The sequence below is a fragment of the Phyllobates terribilis genome, unplaced genomic scaffold (assembly GCF_046119375.1).
Source record: "Phyllobates terribilis strain yellow unplaced genomic scaffold, ASM4611937v1 Scaffold_3__8_contigs__length_932513732, whole genome shotgun sequence".
Taxonomy (NCBI): Eukaryota; Metazoa; Chordata; class Amphibia; order Anura; family Dendrobatidae; genus Phyllobates; species Phyllobates terribilis.
In genome coordinates this window covers 242,444,269-242,464,136 of record NW_027362763.1, presented here as the reverse complement: position 1 = coordinate 242,464,136, position 19,868 = coordinate 242,444,269, and the positions used below count along the sequence as shown (strand labels likewise).

The 19,868-nt window shown below is 46.7% G+C and overlaps 1 protein-coding gene across 6 annotated transcripts in view; it reads left to right on the top strand.

The window, feature by feature from the left end:
- Nucleotides 1–19,868, top strand: part of DOCK10 (dedicator of cytokinesis 10) — a 401,433-nt gene that overhangs the window by 201,294 nt on the left and 180,271 nt on the right. For all 6 annotated transcript variants that reach the window (XM_073674692.1, XM_073674690.1, XM_073674693.1 and 3 more), the window contains exon 3: nt 833–922. In XM_073674692.1, the coding sequence (XP_073530793.1) occupies nt 833–922 (90 nt within the window). The remainder of the gene's footprint in view (nt 1–832; nt 923–19,868) is intronic.

The window sequence follows — 19,868 nt, the reverse complement described above, 5'->3', positions numbered from 1 at the left end:
ATGTGGATATGGAGCTGATGCAGCTCTGGAGCTGATGTGCCTTTCTAGCTAATGTGGATATGGAACTGATGTGGCTCTGGAGCTGATGTGGCTCTGGAGCTGATGTGCCTTTCTAGCTAATGTGGATATGGAGCTGATGCGGCTTTCGAGCTGATGTGCCTTTCTAGCTAATGTGGATATGGAGCTGATGCGGCTTTCGAGCTGATGCAGCTCTGGAGCTGATGTGCCTTTCTAGCTAATGTGGATATGGAGCTGATGCTGCTTTCGAGCTGATGCAGCTCTGGAGCTGATGTGCCTTTCTAGCTAATGTGGATATGGAGCTGATGTGCCTTTCTAGCTAATGTGGATATGGAGCTGATGTGGCTCTGGAGCTGATGTGGCTCTGGAGCTGTTGTGCCTTTCTAGCTAATGTGGATATGGAGCTGATGCGGCTTTCGAGCTGATGTGGCTCTGGAGCTGATGTGCCTTTCTAGCTAATGTGGATATGGAGCTGATGCGGCTCTGGAGCTGATGCGGCTCTGGAGCTGATGCGGCTCTGGAGCTGATGCGGCTTTCGAGCTGATGTGCCTTTTTAGCTAATGTGGATATGGAGCTGATGTGACTCTGGAGCTGATGCGGCTTTCGAGCTGATGTGCCTTTCTAGCTAATGTGGCTCTGGAGCTGATGTGGCTCTGGAGCTGATATGCCTTTCTAGCTAATGTGGATATGGAGCTGATGCGGCTCTCGAGCTGATGTGTCTCTCAAGGGCTCATGTGGCTCCTGAGGCACTAGTTGAAGAACAGTAGTCTATATTTTGCTGGTAATAATTTAACTCTACATTTTCCATTAACAGGTAGAAACCATCCCCCTGGGTATAGAAACAGTCTATTCAACAGTACCCGAAGATGCTGAACAGAAAGCTGAACATCTATTGGTCAAAGAGGTAACAATAAGATATTTCTATAGTAGCTAGAAACATGAAATGTACAATAGAAGGCTAAGTTCACACGAGCGTATAAAAAAATTCTGATTTTCATGCAGAAAAAACACGATCTTTTCATCTTTATAGTCAATTGGCATCTGCTTTTATACCTCAGCAGTTATTAAAATTTACATGACCAAATATACTGAAACACGGAAGAGGCTAGTATATGCTGTAATTATTCTCACGAACATTCATTGGTCCGAGCTCCGTCCGTTTTTTCCACGGACAGCACTCGGACCAAAAATACAGTTATGTGAATGTAGCATAATAATGATAGAGTTGCATACGCCTGTTCTTCTATGTTCAAAATATTTAATAAATATTAATTATAATGTGTAACGAAAAGAGAACCAAGGACATTTGCTCAGATTGCTGTATGCCAGTAATGAATAAGCCGCAGACTATTAGTACAAACAGTTCTCCTGTGAAAAAGAATCCATGAGCTTCTAGATTGTACATTTGCACATCAATGCTTCCTGTGCTTATAAAAAACAAATCTAATTGCACTTCCATAAACTTGCATGAGAATTTTAGGTGCCTGGCAATGACGGGTGCAGAGGTAGTAGTCACATCCAGAGGTTTTTCTACCACACATCACTGTTAAAAAAAATGGCACATGACAGTTGGAGCAAATTTTTTATTAGAGTCCAGGAGCTTCAAACTGAATCTGGCACCAGGTATTCGCCACCTAATCTGAGGGCAGCATAATGTATACAGAGACCCTGAGTCTAGTGATGTCACTTACTGTGCTGCTTGCTGGAGTTTTGATAAAATCACTGTTTTATCAGCAGGAGATAATCACTAGCGGACAAGTAAACCTGCTGCCAGGTAGTCATTCATACTTATTAGTTCTATATAACTTCACACCTGAGTTTTAATAAGAAGTAGAATGCAAATTTGCTTGTTTTTACAAAGCTGCTTGTTTTTTAATAGAAATCTGTTAGCAGGTTTTTGCTATTTAATCTGTGAGCAGCATAATGTAGATATTGAGACCCTGATTCCAGGCATGTGTCACTTATTAGGCTGTGTGCTGTAGTTTCAATACAATTAGAGTTTTGTCAGCAGGAAATGATAACTAGAGGACTAGGTCTCACATGCATTTCAGTCTGGCTAATCTGTGTAATCTCACCCCACAACTGATTAGCAGCTTTCTGCCTATGCACAGTCTATACAGAAAGCTGCCAATCAGTGATGTGGACGGGGTTATACATTCAGAGATCTGCTGCACTCACTGTATGTACTGTAGATGTTTTAACAATGCTGTTCCTTTAATCAAGCTCTGATAATAGAAATGCCTGTATTCCAAGCTAGAGCTGAACAATAGCAATGACTGGTTATTGCGGGCAAGCCGTATAATTGTGTTTATATCAACAATGGGAGTATTGGCAGACAAAAAGGACAGAAGCAATCTGTCTAAAATATCATCAGAGGCAGATCATAAAATCTACATTATGGAAGCAAACCACAAAGTCAAAGCAAACAAAGGGCTGCTTGACTTGAACAATGTGCCACAAAGCATTACCTAATGCTGCCTCTGAGTTCTCATCTCCGTGTAGTTTACCTGTAATCACATTAGCCCCTATCTCTGGATGGAGGGGTCAGAGGTAAAGTGACCATGCTCTGCGCTCTTCATTGTTATCTCTGATGCCCTTGTGCAATCCGTGGAATAATACAGTGAAAAGAGCTTAAAAGCATCTAAGTACAGAGATACCCAGAGGTATACATTACATGGTACAGAGGACATTACCTATATCGTGGGAAACCAATATGATAGTGATCTATACATCACAGGCATTATATGGCTCTATTACCTTGTTTTGGGGTTAGAAGTGATTTGGTGACTTTCTTTGTAGATGTGGATGTCTCAGATTTATTGCACATTGTTACTGAACTTACCAAGTTTTTGCTGTATGTTTGCGCCTTGCAGCCATCTTTTAGGATACTGTATATTCAGACATGACTGGGTATGTGACAGTCCCATTACTTGGAGTAGGGCTTGCTGAAAACCATATACATGCTGCAGATTTAGCCCCACTCTCAGGTCTGGAGCCCCCATTATGTCTTAGAAACAAGTCTGCCCTGTGTAATGACAGAAGGATGCTTCCAATTCTATTTTTCTAATTCATCTAAAACAAGGAACGCTAATTTGCAAATATACTTCTGTAATGTCAGTGATGCACTAGTCTGCCATAGGTCACACACCGTGTAGTGTGCTGATATTACCACTTCACTAAGGCAGGAATAAAAGGAAAAGAAAATGTAGTAGCAAGCACAGTTACTTTCCAGTATGATAATGCAGATACACCAAGGGTGCAGTGACTCCTGAGGCCTAGCTTCTGCTTCTCTGTACAGTCTTTATCACACAGCTGATTGCAGCTGCCACTGTCCTCTCCCATACACCAAAGATCTTAGCTTCCATACCTGCTCCTCAGCTTCTTACAGGCAAGACCAGACACCACACCATGTCTCCTCCTCTCTCCTTCTCCCTGAGCACACACTGAGCTAAGCTCAGGACCTTGGTCAAGTGGTCTCACCATGTGACCTTATTGCCATATATTGAAAGCGGGGCTAATTCATTAACTCTTAGTAATCTGATAGCAGAACACAATATGTGCATCACTTTATGCATATATAAAGCAGTCTGTGTACTGGATCCTCCTGTACATTATCTGCAAAGGGAAATATAAACATTGTGCACACCTAATGAGGTAGCTGCTAGCTCTGCTACATCTTAAAGGTACATACACATACACTATACTTCATTAAAATATCTTACTGTTTAGAGCAGTGTTTCCCAAACCCCATCCTCACGGCTCCCCACAGGTCATGTTTTCAGGATCTCCTTAGCATTACACATGTGATTGAAGTATCATCAAGGCATCAGGAATTCTCTCACCTGTGCAATACTAAGGAGATCCTGAAAACATGACCTGTGGGGGGCCGTGAGGATGGGGTTTAGGAAACACTGGATTAGAGGGTACAGCACCTTTGTAGAACTATGTGTCTCCATGGTAACATACCAAAAATAAACTGTTCAATCTGACCCTGTGATCTGTTTCCTCTTCCATTGTCCGGAGGTTAGGATGAAGAAGGGGCAATGGTGGAGTAGACATACAATGAGTCAGATGTATCTTTGTGGTTCATGCTGTTTGATAAATCCGGCACACCTTCAGACTTTCTAGTCTAAGTTCACACCATCTGTTAATAAGCTTTATTTTGAGCCAGGAATGTGCGCCACAATTCTAGCGCATTTTTTGTTGCATTGTATGTTAGGCAATGCACCTTTTCCGATAAAGTACCCCCTTTTCAGCAAGGTGGAAAGAGCAGAGTGTCTAAAACACATCCCATCAATAAGATTTAGCCCTAATACATGCATAAAAAAAATTCTCACCAAAGATAGACAATCTCTTTAAAAGGTGGACCTGCTATCCAACTGTTTCCCTCCAAAAACAACATCCAACATTTTTGGCCAAAATTTTGCTTGTATGGCTTATACCAACAATTTATTAGAAGATATCAGACCTAGTATCAGGGAGACACAAATCACGACACGTCACCCCCTCGTTGACCAGACCAAGCCTTCACCCAGCTGCCCACCACTACCACTTACATTATCACCAGTCCACACCTTCATATAGGTTGTCTCTGAGGATCAATGACACAGGTGCACGCTCCCGGCTGCCAGTTGCCCTGACAGATGACAATGCCCAAACTGTCGTCAGATCCCTAACATTACCATGGACCTTGGTGATGGGTCACGAGTAGTGTTGAGCAATACCTTCCGATATCGGGAAATGTCGGATCGGATTGGATCGGTACGATACCCAAAAAATATCGGATATCGCCGATTCCGATACCGGAAACCAATGCAAGTCAATGGGACACAAATATCGGAATGAAAATAAACCCTTTCTTTCCTTGTAGGTTAATTCTACATGAAGAAAAACAATTAAGAATAATGTAGAAGGTATTGGGGGAGGTGGAGGAGACATTAAAGGCATAGAGGTTTAGCCCAATCAAATGGAATAGCAGGAATTAATATTTTTTTTAAGACGTTTGGAGTTACAAAGATATTGACTATGTTAAGCTTTTTTATATTTGGTCAGATATTTATGTTTCACTGCTTCCATGCTCTTCACCTTCTTTTTCACTTCTCCCACACTTTCTCCTTCATCATCCTCAGCAGCAGCATCTTTTTCATCAACTTCTTCTTCACCTTATTCATCTTCTTCTTCTTCACCTTCTTCCTATTATTCTTTTTTTTACATTCTTCATATTCTTCTTATTCAACTATTATTCTTCTTCATATTCTACTTCTAAATCTTCTTCATATTCTTCTTCTTCATCATATTCTTATTTGTGACAGGCATTCCTGTAGTTGTTATCTATAAAAGTTTGAAGATTACACCTTCCTTTCTGCCTGTCACAAAAGATTTACAACAGGATTTGTCCGCGTTCAGTTTGGCCTGCAGCAGCAGGTATTTTCCAGGGGCACCACAAGGAGGAACGGACTCACCCCCATACACTGCTTAGTCTTCTTCTGCTTATAATTTAGATAATATCTTTTGCTCTGATTTTTAGTCTTATGCTTAATGTTCTTCTGCTTTTTGTTCTGCAGCTTCTTGTTCTTCTGCTTCTTGGTCTTCTGTCTCTTGTTCTTCTGTATCTTGGTGGTTGTCTTCTTGTTCTTTGTCCTCTTGGTCATCTTCTTCAGAGTCATCTTCTTGGTCTTCTTTGGGGTGATCTTCAGGTTCGTCGTCTTCGGGGTCGTCGTCTTCTTCGGGGTGGTCTTCAGGGTCGTCGTCTTCGGGGTCCTCGTCTTCTTCGGGGCGGTCTTCAGGGTCGTCGTCTTCGGGGTCCGTCTTCTTCAGGGTGGTCTTCAGGGTCGTCGTCTTCAGGGTCGTCGTCTTCAGGGTCCTCGTCTTCTTCGGGGTGGTCTTCAGGGTCGTCGTCTTCGGGATCCTCGTCTTCTTCGGGGTGGTCTTCAGGGTCGTTGTCTTCAGGGTCGTCGTGAGGGAGATCCAGAGTGATTACCAAAAACCATTTCAAAAAGCTTGAACTTGGAAATGTAACAGAAGGTACAAGAAGGCTGAGGAACTGCCGAGAACCAGCTGACGGTACTGGAACCCGGATGGGTAGCAGAAGGTACAAGAGCCAATGGAACTACCGAGGACCAGCTGATGGAACTGGAACCCGGTTACTAAGCAGGAGGTACCTGTGCCAGAAAGCACTACCAAGGACCAGCAGACGTTGGTGGAACTCGGATACCGAGAAGGAGGCACCTAAGCCAAAGGCACTGCCGAGAACCAGCTGACTGTACTGGAACCCGGATGTGTAGCAGAAGGTACACATGAAAAAAAAAGTTGCAAGGCCGCGAGCCGGCCGGAGTTACCGAAACCCACCGTCCTACAGGGGGTGCTTGTCCTATTGGCACTATGGAACCAGCCTTCATTGCCAGATCCTGCAGCCCACATAGGAGTCACCTAAACTGCAGGCACCATAGAGTCGGCTAACCCGACCGCAACACGACAGCACAACATATTGGAGGCAAAGTGACGTTGACACTACCCGGAAACAGCTGGCGTGCTGGAACCAGGCTGGGCAGGAGGGAGTACCCGTGCCAAAGACACTGCTGAGAACCAGCTGACGGTACTGGAACCCGGATGGGTAGCAAAGGTACAAGAGCCAATGGAACTACCGAGGACCAGCTGATGGTACTGGAACCCGGTTGCTAAGCAGGAGGTACCTGTGCCAGAAAGCACTACCAAGGACCAGCAGACATTGGTAGAACTCGGATACCGAGAAGGAGGCACCTAAGCCAAAGGCACTGCCGAGAACCAGCTGACGGTACTGGAACCCGGATGGGTAGCAGAAGGTACAAGAGCCAATGGAACTACCGAGGACCAGCTGATGGTACTGGAACCCGGTTACTAAGCAGGAGGTACCTGTGCCAGAAAGCACTACTAAGGACCAGCAGACGTTGGTGGAACTCGGATACCGAGAAGGAGGCACCTAAGCCAAAGGCAATGCCGAGAACCAGCTGACGGTACTGGAACCCGGATGGGTAGCAGAAGGTACACATGAAAAAAAAAGTTGCAAGGCCGCGAGCCAGCCGGAGTTACCGAAACCCACAGTCCTACAGGGGGTGCTTCTCCTATTGGCACTATGGAACCAGCCTTCATTGCCAGATCCCGCAGCCCACATAGGAGTCACCTAAACTGCAGGCACCATAGAGTCGGCTAACCTGACCGCAACACGACAGGACAACCTATTGGAGGCAAAGTGACGTTGACACTACTCGGAAACAGCTGGCGTGCTGGATCCAGGCTGGGCAGGAGGGAGTACCCGTGCCAAAGACACTGCTGGGAAACAGCTGGCGGTGCTGGAACCCAGGGTAAATACTAAAAACAGAGTGGAGCCAGAGGCCTAATTCGAGCAAGTTTAAAATCAGTAGTAGTAGTGTGAATGTGGACAGAGCAGGAGAAATTGCCGGGCTCACAGCAGGGGATCAGCTGACGTTACTGAACCCCAATAACACTGGAGCAAGTGTTGACTGTGCAGACGGCACTTCTGAACAGCAACTGGCGGTGTTGGAGCCCAGGGATTACAGTTCAGGTGGTAGAAACATGAACACAACAGGAGACCTGGATACTGTTGCCAACCAATTATTTAATCTGGAAGAGGACTGGCAAATTCTTGCGAGATCCAGGCCTTGTTCATTTTCAGAAAAATAAGCCGGTCAACGTTATCGGAGGATAATCGGATGCGACGGTCTGTTAGTACACCACCTGCGGCACTAAAGACGCGTTCCGATAATACACTAGCAGCAGGGCAAGCCAGCACCTCCAATGCATACTGGCTAAGCTCTGGCCATGTATCCAGCTTAGAGACCCAAAACTTGAAGGGGGAAGAGCCGTCTGGGAGTACACTGACAGGGCAAGACATGTAGTCTGTCACCACCTGACGGAAACGTTGCCTCCTGCTGACTGGAGCCGTCTGTGATGGTGTAGACATTTGTGGCGGGGACACAAAACTTTGCCACATTTGGGCCATATTGGTCTTGCCTTGTGCTGAGGCGCTGCGTCTGCTCCCTCTTTGTGCAGAGCTTCCTCCACTGCCTCAACGCACTGAGCTGCTTTGTAAAGCACTAGCAGCACTGCTCTCGGGTGGAATGGAGTTCATGATGGAATGCACCAGTGTGTCTTGGTACTCCCGCATTTTATGCTCCCGGTTCAGCGGTGTTATGAGGCTTTGTAAGTTGTCCCGGTAGCGAGGATCTAGGAGGGTGGACACCCAATCAGCCGTGTTGAGAATGTGGGCGATGCGGCGGGAGTTTCTCAGGCACTGCAGCATGAAATCAACCATGTGCTGCAGACTGCCAACTGGCCAAGAAAAGCTGTCCCCTGCTTGAGGCGTGATCTCTGCCTGCTCTGCATCACCCCACCCTCGCTCTAGATACTGACTACTAGAGCATTGTGTACCTCCTCCCTCCTCTGGACAGATGTCTTCCTCCTCCATTGACTCCTCCTCATCCTCACAAAGTGTCCTCTGCCTAGGCCTTTGTGAGAAACCATGTTGCGCAGACTGTACAGAAGCAGATGGCATTTGTGACTCCTCATTCTCCACCTCTTCCAAAACCTCCTCCCTTAGTGCTTGCAGTGTTTTTCCAAGCAGGCAGATAAGGGGGATAGTCAGGCTGACTAGTGCATCATCTGCACTCGCAATCCGCTTGGAATAATTGAAGGCACGCAAAACGTGGCAGATGTCCTTCATAGAGGCCCACTCAGTGGTGGTGAAGTGTGAACGGCGCGCAGTGCGTCTTGTTTGCGCCTGCTGCAGCTGGTACTCCATTACTGCTGCCTGCTGCTCACACAACCTCTCCAACATATGTAACGTTGAATTCCACCTGGTGGGTAGGTCACATATGATGCGATGTTCCGGAAGGCGTAATCGGCGCTGCAATGTGCGATCTTGCGATGCTGGAACGCCGCAAGTGAGCGCACTCTATGCGGACCTTGTGCAGCAGTGCATCAAGATCCGGATAGTCCCTCAAAAAACTCTGCACGACCAAGTTGAGCACATGAGCCAGACTTGGGATGTGAGTGAGGTTGCCTAGGCCCAGAGCTGCCACCAGATTTCGGCCATTGTCACACACTACCATGCCTGGCTGGAGATTCGCTGGCACAAACCACACGTCGCTGGCATTCCAGAGCTCCTGCACTGTGTGGGTTCGATTCCCCAAATTAATTTCAATACGGCCTGTTGACTTTTGGCCACGGCTGTGCTCATATCGGTCGTAACAGGTAACCATTCACGGGTCGATGAGGAGGTAGACCGTGACAACTCCTGCAGCGCTGATTCAGAGGAACTGGAGTATGAAGAGGAGTCATTGTGTACAGACTGGATTCCTGCAATCTTTGGAGTTGGCAGAACACGTACAGCGCCACTCTCAAGATCTGTACCCGGCTCCACAACATTTACCCAATGGGCAGTGAGGGAAAGGTATCGTCCCTGTCCATGCTTACTGGTCCACGCATCGGTGGTCAGGTGGACCTTGCTACTAATGGCGTTTTGTAGCGCATGTTTAATTTTTCCCTCCACATGCTGTTGCAGGGCAGGGACGGCTTGCCTGCTGAAATAAAAGCAGCTGGGCGCTTTGTATTATGGGACTGCCAATGCCATCAATTTACGGAAGGTGTCAGTCTCCACCAGCCTGAATGATAGCATTTCAAGGGCCAGTAGTTTTGCAATGCCAGCATTCAGAGCCTGTGCTCGGGGGTGGTTTGCCGAGTATGGGCACCTTTTCTCCCATGCTTGTGCTGACGATGGCTGTAGACTGGCCTGGGAGTGTGAGGATGACAGGGAACGTGGTGCTGTGGGTGGAATGACACTGTGTCTCTGTACAACAGTGCCAGAGGTTCTTCCATGGCGACCCTGTGAGGAAGCCGAACCAGCTGTGTGTGAGCTGGAGGAAGAGGCTACAACACGAGCTGAAGAGGTGGTAGGTGGCGCTGTAGGTTGGCCTAGGTCTTCAGTGTGTCTTTGTAACTCCACCACGTGCTTGGTCCGCACATGTTTCCACATATTTGTGGTATTGAGGTTGCTGACACTTTTCCCTCTTTTCGCTTTCTGATTACACAGCTTGCATTTGACAAAGCAAATGTCATCTGCAACTGTGTCAATAAAGGACCAGGCACTGCAAGTCTTGGGAGCGCCCGTTTTGGGTTTTGGAAGAGGCATGCTCCTAATGGGTGCCGAAGTGGAGGCTACAGGCAACCAAGTCTGCCCCCTCCCTCTCCCTCCTTTTTGGGCCGTTCGGGGAATCTCTTCCTCCCACCGCCTTCCTGTACCTCACGCCATGATGGGTCAAGGACCTCATCATCTACACCACCCTCTTCAAACAACTGCTTCTCCTGGGTAGTCTCAAGAGCACAGTACGCACCAGAAAGTGGCACCTGAGTCTCCACATCAGATGCGTACTGAGGTGTGCTGACCATAGGCACTGGCCCACCCGCCTCTTCAGATTCAGAGAGACTAAGCAGTTGCGCATCACTGCATACTACCTCTTCTTCAAATTCTAGAATTCTGCTTGGCTGGCCCCCTCTTTCTAAGCCAAGAGATTCAGAGAACAGAAGTAGAGATGGCTCCTGTCCAGGGCTCTCTGACTGCCTGGGCAATTTGGCAGGTGGTGAAGAGACAGATGGGTGCTCTTCAGTGCTCAAGACCTGAGAGGATCTGGAACTAATTGAAGTCTATGCGTTAGCTGCCATCCATCCGACAACGGCTTCAATTTGGTCCTCCCGCAACAGTGGGGTATGGCGAGCTTCTACAAAGCTGCGCATAAAGGACTGTTCCCTGGTAAAACTGGGGGATGCTGAGTCACTGGTGCCCGCAGCAGGCACAGAATCCCCACGTCCTCTCTCTGCAGGCACAGAATCCCCACGTCCTCTTCCTGCAGAAACTCCACGCCCACGACCACATGCCTTACTCCCTTCCTTCTTCATCTTGGTAGACTGATAAAGATAGGCAGAAAAGTACTAAGGGCTTAGTGTGCTTATTCCTGAACAGCTGCTAACAGGTATAAGAAACACTAATTTTATAAAGTGTGGACTAGACTTTAATATGAGCTAATGTGGCCTACACAACTGTAAAGTGGAGTGTTTGGTGAACTTTATTTACTTTTTTTTTTTTTCACAAAAAGACACTGGATGTGCCCAAAGATGTAAAACCGATAGTATCACAAACTTTTTGAAGCTATTACAATGCAGGAAGGTAACCTACAATGCAATAGATGAGGCTACAAAAAATAGGCTAATACTAATCTGGCTGGGGCTGCAGGGCACAAGGCTGCAGAAAGGCTCCTCTATCTACTCCTAGTGTGTTTGGAAGCAATCTAGCTGGATACGGATGGAACCACACTAATAGGAGAAATCAGGAAAAATGAGCAGCACTAATGCAAAAAAGGACAATGTATGAGGCAGTGACGCACGCTGAGCGGACTACAACCGGACTTGGCTGCAGAACACACTACAGCGTGAGCTGCACTCACACACAGAGACCTCGCAGACAGCTGTGAACAGTGCAGAGAACTGTGCACTTGCGCTGCAAGGCAAAAGAAAGCTTCTCTATCTACTCCTATATAGTGTGTTTGGAAGCAATCTATCTGGATACGGATGGAACCACACAAATAGGAGAAATCAGGAAAAATGAGCAGCACTAATGCAAAAAAGCACAATGTATGAGGCAGTGACGCACACTGAGCGCACTACAACCGGATGTGGCTGCAGCACACACTACAGGGTGAGCTGCACTCACACATAGAGACCTCGCAGACAGCGGTGAACAGCACAGAGAACTGTGCACTAGCGCTGCAAGGCAAAAGAAAGCTTTATAAAGTAGCTTGGGTAAAGCACAATAAAGCAAATCGGTAGCTAAAACTTTCCCTCAGAACAGCAGCGTCCTATCCCTAACTGAATTCACAGCAGAGTGAACCCAAAATGGCGTCGGCGGCTTTTATAGTGCATCATGACATCATTTCAGCAGCCAATCACAGCCATGCCATTAGTTAACATGCCTAACATGCCTAACAGGATGTGCCCACACTTCTTAGGATCCTCATTGGCTGAATAAAATCAAACTGACTCATTGCATTATGGGAACTTCCGATTCCGGTATTCTAAAAGTATCGGAACTCCGATACCGCGAATATCGGTCGATACCTGATATTTCAGTATCGGAATGCTCAACATTAGTCACGAGTAGTGTTGAGCGATACCTTCCGATATCAGGAAATATCGTATCGGATTGGATCGGGCCGATACCCAAAAAGTATCGGATATCGCCGATTCCGATACCGGAAACCAATGCAAGTCAATGGGACACAAATATCGGAATGAAAATAAACCCTTTCTTTCCTTGTAGGTTAATTCTACATGAAGTAAAACAACTAAGAATAATGTAGAATGACATGAAAAGCCGGCAATTCAGCAGCGGCATTCACCGGTACCCGACAATTTACAACAGAAAGAATAGAGCTTCACACATAGATTAGGTAGATAGAACCATGTCAGTCACATATATATGAAGTACTGTGACAGTGTTGCTTACTGTACTTGTCATTTAGTGTAAAGGATTTATTTTAAAAAATATTAGTGTTTTCGTGCACCGTCTCTTTAAGAAAGCCGGCCGGCAATTCAGCATCTGTACCCGACAATTTATAACAGACAGAATAGAGCTTCACACATAGATTAGATAGATAGAAACATGTCAGTCACATATATATGAAGTACTGTGACAGAGTTGCTTACTGTACTTGTCATTTAGTGTAAAGGATTTATTTAAAAAAATAATAGTGTTTTCATGCACCGTCTCTTTAAAAAAGCCGGCCGGCAATTCAGCATCTGTACTCGACAATTTATAACAGACAGAATAGAGCTTCACACATAGATTAGATAGATAGAAACATGTCAGTCACATATATATGAAGTACAGTAATAGTGTTGATTACTGTACTTGTCATTTAGTGTTAAAATAAAGGATTTATTTAAAAAAAAAATGGCGTGGGGTTCCCCTTAATTTTAGGCTCTAGCGGAGGTTAAGCAGACAGCTGGGGCAAATGTTTGAAGCCTGGGAAGGGGGTAATACCCACGGAGCTTCCCAGGCTACTAATATCAGCCCCCAGCTGAATACCTAGCCTTTACTAGCTATTAAAATGGGGGAACCCCCCAAAAAAAATAACGTGGGGTCCCCCCTAATTTAATAGCTAGCACAGGCTAGGCAGACAGCTGGGGGCTAATATTAATAGCCCAGGAAGGGTGCCATGAATATTGGCCCCCTCCCAGGCTAGAAACACCAGCCGTCAGCCGCCCCAGAAATGGCGCATCCATAGGATGCGCCAATTCTGGCACTTAGCCTCGCTCTTCCCACTGCCCTGTAGCGGTGGCAGTGGGGTAATAGGGCTGGGGTTGATGTCAGCTTATAATGCCAGATGACATCAAGCCCAGGTTAGTAATGGAGAGGCGTCTATAAGACACCCCCATTAATAACCCCATAGTCAAAGTTAAAGAAAAACACAAACACCCAGAATAAAGTCCTTTAATTGAAATAAACACACAATTCTTTATTGTTCTAAATTAAACCATACTTACCATCACGCCCATTCCAGCTGAAGCCAACGATCTCCTGCAATAAAAGAAAAATAATAAAGCAACATCATCCTTACCTTTCAATGGTTCCCAGGACAGCTCCAGCTCTGCTACATCGAGATGACAGGCTGGACCGCAGCAGAACGCTGCCATCCAGCCTGTCATCCCGCAGACACTGAGAAGCGCAGGCATGCTTGCGCTCCTCAGTGTCTCTCTGTGACGTCATCCAGATGAGCCGAGTTCATGTCCAATGAACTCAGCTCACCTCATGCACGTCACTGACAGCGTGGGAAAATTCTCCTGCACTCAGCGCTTCAGCGTGAGAATTCTCCCACGCTGTCAGTGACATACATGAGGTGAGGTCATGTCCAATGAACTCAGCTCACCTCATGCACGTCACTGACAGCGTGGGAAAATTCTCACGCTGAAGTGCTGAGTGCAGGAGAATTTTCCCACGCTGTCAGTGACGTACATGAGGTGAGCTGAGTTCATTGGACATGACCTCGGCTCATCTGGATGCCGTCACAGCCAGACACTGAGGAGTGGAAGTATGCCTGCGCTTCTCAGTGTCTGCGGGATGACAGGATGGATGGCAGCGTTCTGCTGCGGTCCAGCCTGTCATCTCGATGTAGCAGAGCTGAAGCTGTCGTGGGAGCCATGGAAAGGTAAGGATGAGGTTGCTTTATTATTTTACTCTTATTGCAGGAGATTGTTGGCTACAGCTGGAATGGGCGTGATGGTAAGTATGGTTTAATTTAGAACAATAAAGAATTGTGTGTTTATTTCAATTAAAGGACTTTATTCTGGGTGTTGTGTTTTTTTAAATACTTTACTAGAAATTCATGGTGGTCATGTCTAATATTGGCGTGACCCCATGAATTTCGGGCTTAGGGCCAGCTGATAATGCCAAGCTGGCCTTAACCCCTTTATTACCCAGTGAGCCACCGCACCAGGGCCCTGGATGAGTTGGGTACAGCGCCAGAAGATGGCGCTTCTATGAACGCGCCATTTTCTGGGGCGGCTGCGGACTGCAATTTGCAGCGGGGGTGGCCCAGAAAGCTTGGGTCTCCCTGCGCTGCGGATTCCAGCCCCCAGCTGCCTAGTTGTATCTGGCTGGGCACAAAAATAGGGCGAAGCCCCACGCATTTTTTTTTTAAATTATTTCATGAAATTCATGGAATAATTAAGAAAAAAAGGGCTTCCCTATATTGTTGTGTCCGGCTAGGTACAAATAGGCAGCTGGTGGTTGGGGGCAGCCCGTTCCTGCCTGCTGTACCTGACTGGACACAAATATAGGGCGAAGCCCCACATAATTTTTTTTTAATTATTTCATGAATTTCCTGAAATAATTAAAAAAAAATTGACGTGGGGCTTTGCACTATATTTGTGTCCAGCCAGGTACAGCAGGCAGGAACGGGCTGCCCCCAACCACCAGCTGCCTATTTGTACCTGGTTGGACACAACAATATAGGGAAGCCCTTTTTTTCTTAATTATTCCATGAATTTCATGAAATAATTAAAAAAAACAAAACGTGGAGCTTCTCCCTATTTTTGTGTCCAGCCAGGTACAACTAGACAGCTGGGGGATGGAATCTGCAGCGCAGGGAGGCCCAAGCTTTCTGCCCCCCCGCTGAAAATTGCAGTCTGCAGCCGCCCCGGAAAATGGCGCGTTCATAGAAGCTGGATGCTGTACCTGGCTGGCATACAAAAATATGGCGAAGCCCACGTCAAAAGTTTTGGGAAAAATTAATTAAAAAATAAATAATAATTTAGGGACTGCATCTTTATTAACTCCTCAAATGTCATTTAGTGTTAAAATAAAGGATTTATTTAAAAAAAAAATGGCGTGGGATCCCCCATAATTTTAGTCTCTAGCGGAGGTTAAGCAGACGGCTGGGGCAGATGTTTGAAGCCTGGGAAGGGGGTAAAACCCACGGAGCTTCCCAGGCTACTAATATCAGCCCCCAGCTGAATACCTAGCCTTTACTAGCTATTAAAATGGGGGACCCCCCCAAAAAAAATGACGTGGGGTCCCCCCTATTTTAATAGCTAGCAAAGGCTAGGCAGACAGCAGACAGCTGGGGGCTGATATTAATAGCCCAGGAAGGGTGCCATGATTATTGGCCCCCTCCCAGGCTAGAAACACCAGCCGTCAGCCGCCCCAGAAATGGCGCATCCATAGGATGCGCCAATTCTGGCACTTAGCATCGCTCTTCCACGCTGCCCTGGTGCGGTGGCAGGGGGTAATAGTGGTGGGGTTCATGTCAGCGCCAGCTGCCATGAAGCCCAGGTTAGTAATGATGGGCGTCTATAAGACACCCCCATTACTAACCTACAAAGTGTTAAAAAGAAAAAACACACACTACACCCAGAAAAAAATAATTTATTTGAAATAAAACACACAATTTTATTTAATTCTTAGTTTACTAAAAATAATAGTTACCTGTCCACGTTCCTGCGCTGATCTCCCATGCACAGCTGTCACATCTGGAGATGGTGACAGCTGTCATGGCTGCTGTAAGCTCACGCTGCCGGGAACACGTCCGCTCCCGGCAGCGGGAGCCACTGACTGAGGTCACCGGAGTGCATTCAGGCAGCGCAGCTCCGGAGACCTCCTTTTCGGCACTGCTGTACCGTGGGAATTTCTCACGATACAGCAGGGCCGTAAAGGAGCTAACCGGAGCAGCGCTGCCTGAACTCCGGTGAACCTTTACGGCCCCGTCATTCTAGCGGCGGCAGCGGTTCAGAGCGGTCACATTCTATGTGGCTGCTCTGAACTGGAGATCTTCGTGGGACACTCGTGGACTACTACGGAGGGGTAAGGATAAGGTTGTGGTTTATTATTTTATATTTTATTACAGGAGATCGATGGCTTCGGGGAATTAGGTGTCTAGGTGAGTATAGGTGTAGTTTTTTATTTTTTACTTTATTTTAGGTGGCGATCGGCGGGGACAGGTAATGTATGAACTAATTTCTTTTAGGTAACCACTGGCCACCAATGACATGTATCTAACATTTATTGGGGACACAGTAGGGCAATTTAAATAGCAGGATCAGGCTGATGGGAACTACTGCTCCCATCGAGCTGATCCTGCTGGCAGGAGTGGACGGGGGACAGACATAGGCCGATGGGAGTAGTAGTGTCACATCGGCCTATGTCTGCCTGCACGCACAGACACCGCGCACACCCGCACAAACATCGCACAGACACCCCGCACACACACCCTGCACACATCGCACAGACACCGCACACACCCGCACAAACATCGCACACACACCCCGCACACACACTAATCATGACGGGTCTGGGAGGTGAGGCTGACCTGTGCGGCCGTGGGAAAGTTCATGTGAGTTCATGCAGTCAAGCATGAACTCACATGAACCCTCTGAGGGCACCGCGGCGACTTCAAATGAACAGCTGATCGGCATCACCTGATACCTCAGCTGTTCATTTGAAATAACTGGCGGGAAAGCGCAGCACAGAACGGGAAAGCCGGCGGTGAAGTCTTTTCACTGCCGGCTTCCCCGCCCGGGTCCTTCGCTCCTTGGTGCTGCGCTCCCCGCCCGGTCCTAATTTACGATTGGGATTGGAGGTGGCGAGGGGAGCGGAGGATCGGGGTGGTAGGCTGCGGGGAAGCAGTATGGGGCTGTGTGATTGTTTAAAAGCCGCCGGCTTTTAAACAATCAGGAGAATTCTCCCCCGCTGGGATGGCATTCTGATGACAGGCTGGATCGCGCTGCCATCCAACTTGTCATCCTTCACAGACACTGCAGAGCGCAGGCATTATGGGAACTTCCGATTCCGGTATCCGATATTGTAAAAGTATCGGAATTAAGTATCGGAATTCCGATACCGCGAATATCGGCCGATACCCGATATTACAGTATCGGAATGCTCAACACTAGTCACGAGTTCTACCTTACAAAAACAAACAATACAAACCGCGTCACACACACATTTTCCTCTTCTTGCCCTACAGATAAGATGATAAAAACAAAAAAAGCTATTTCATCTTACTTGCCTGCCCTTTTTATACACATCTACAGTAAGTCCACCTGACCCTACACCTGGCCCCTTATCCTTCCCGTCCAAACCTCTAAACTTTTGTCCACTATAAAAGGCCATGTATCATTTTCATATAATTCATATTCCCTCAGTATAACCACCCTATCACTAAGGCTCCCCCTCTTTAACACCGCACTTTTAGCCAGGGTCGCAGTGACGCCTTCCACCTTTATGACTCCTCTTTTTGATCCCTTGCATTTCTTAAACAAGTTTCGGCCTTGTGTTTCTGAAAGAATCCATGGACATGTGGCATATTTTCTGTCCAGGTAATGGATGGCACACAAACCTCGCTGAGGGAGTCCTCGGTCTTAGATCTAATGTGCAATGGGCAGGAAATGTTTTAGATCAAACTCTGTGAATGATTTAAAGGATTGTTGTCTGGGTGCGTTGAATTAAGCCGTGCATTGCTCTTAGGTTCTGTAGTACAGAAGTTTCTTTATTTACATAAACTATGATACAGTCATGGATACAGACCTGAAAGAAATAGCATTTTTAGTTGGCCAGCCTGGTTTTCTTGTGAACTCTAGAGATATTCAAAAAGATTGAATTGTTACCTATTAACTTGAGATGTTAATTTAAAGGGGTTGTTTATCTCTGAATAAAAAAAAGTAATATGCACTAAAATATTAGAATAAAGTATACTGTCAAAATTCCTGTTGTCCTTTTACAGTTTGACCACTAGTGGCTACCAGGGCTGTGGAGTCGGTAAGCCAAACCTCCGACTCCAACTCCGACTCCTCAATTTCCCTGACACCAACTCCGACTCCTCAATTTCCATGACACCGACTCCAACTCCGGCTCCACAATTCCGACTCAGACTCCCTCATACATGGCTCATGTTTAAGTGATAAATTTACTGTAGCACAGATTCATCTCAGCTAAAAGTCCAGACCCTTAGATCAGGAATAGGACAGACATTTATAGGACATTTCATAACTTTCCCAAATTCTTATGAAAAAAATATTTTCCACAAACTGCATTGAGCTACTGTATCCAATTTATTACGTATTTTAGGAGTTGAAGTCGGTCCATTTTATACTGACTCCAACTTCTCCAAAATGGACACCGACTCCACGACTCCGACTCCACAGCCCTGGTGGCTGCTATTGTTCACCTTAATAATCGTGCTGCAATCCCACTCCTTGCCACTGGAGGCTGCTGTTGTGTTCTGCAATTGCCTTTTACTAAGATGGCTGATTCTGAACCTGTGGGATCCATCTTGTTTCCTGTTTGGGCCTACTTAAAGCCGCATGGATCTCTCACTCATTGCTTGAGTATTGTCTAGCTGTTAGCCTAATTTCCAATCTCCAAGCTCATGAACATTCTGACCTAGATTGTTCTCACCTATTGTCACGCAAGGTGTGGGAAAGACTTAGTACAACACAAAGGGAAGATGGAAAGGGAGCCCAGACTCTAGGGAAAGAGGGGGAAAGTGGAGACCTCCTAGGTTGATCTAGCGTCACCCTGTCTCCCCTAACGTCCCTGTATTGGCTCTTAACCAATCGCCGCACGCATACCTCGCCCTGTCTTTCCTTGGCGTTTGGCTCAAGCTAGGGAAAGGAGGAGATGAGCACTACGATCTCCACTAAACACTATAGACAACAAGGAAGGACAAACAGGGGAAAAGTGCTTAGCTTTAAATGACTCAGCCGCTGGGTCCTAGAGACAGCGTCTAAGAAGATGTCTGTAATGCCAGTCGTAGAGATCTCCTGCAACCAACTGTCTGTCACCTCTGACACACCTGTGACACCTATCTATGGATTGTTTCCTACAACTCCTTTTGCTAACTACAAGAACTTCTCCTACTGCTTGCTGTTCTGCTCATGCTGGTTTTCAGCAGTACTACGCCAGTATCGTAACATATACTCACCTTACACCTTACAGATTCCTCTTCTTCCACCGCTTCTTGGGTTCCTCGACATCCTCGGTCCTTACGGGTATATGCTCGTAGCAGGAGGCACATGTCTGTCCTTGCTCTGTACATCCTATTCTGGATGTTACTGCTGTAGACAATCAATAGCAGTGACACATTGGTCTCCACTGAACAGGACGCACTGAGACCAGCTATGTATAACCTATCCTGGCCTTACATGTGACCACTGTAGCCAGTCATTGCCCGTCTGACCTAAACAGAAAGTACTGAGACTGGAGGGGGACCCTGGCAGTGCTGGAAGAGAAGCCGCAAGGCATCAGT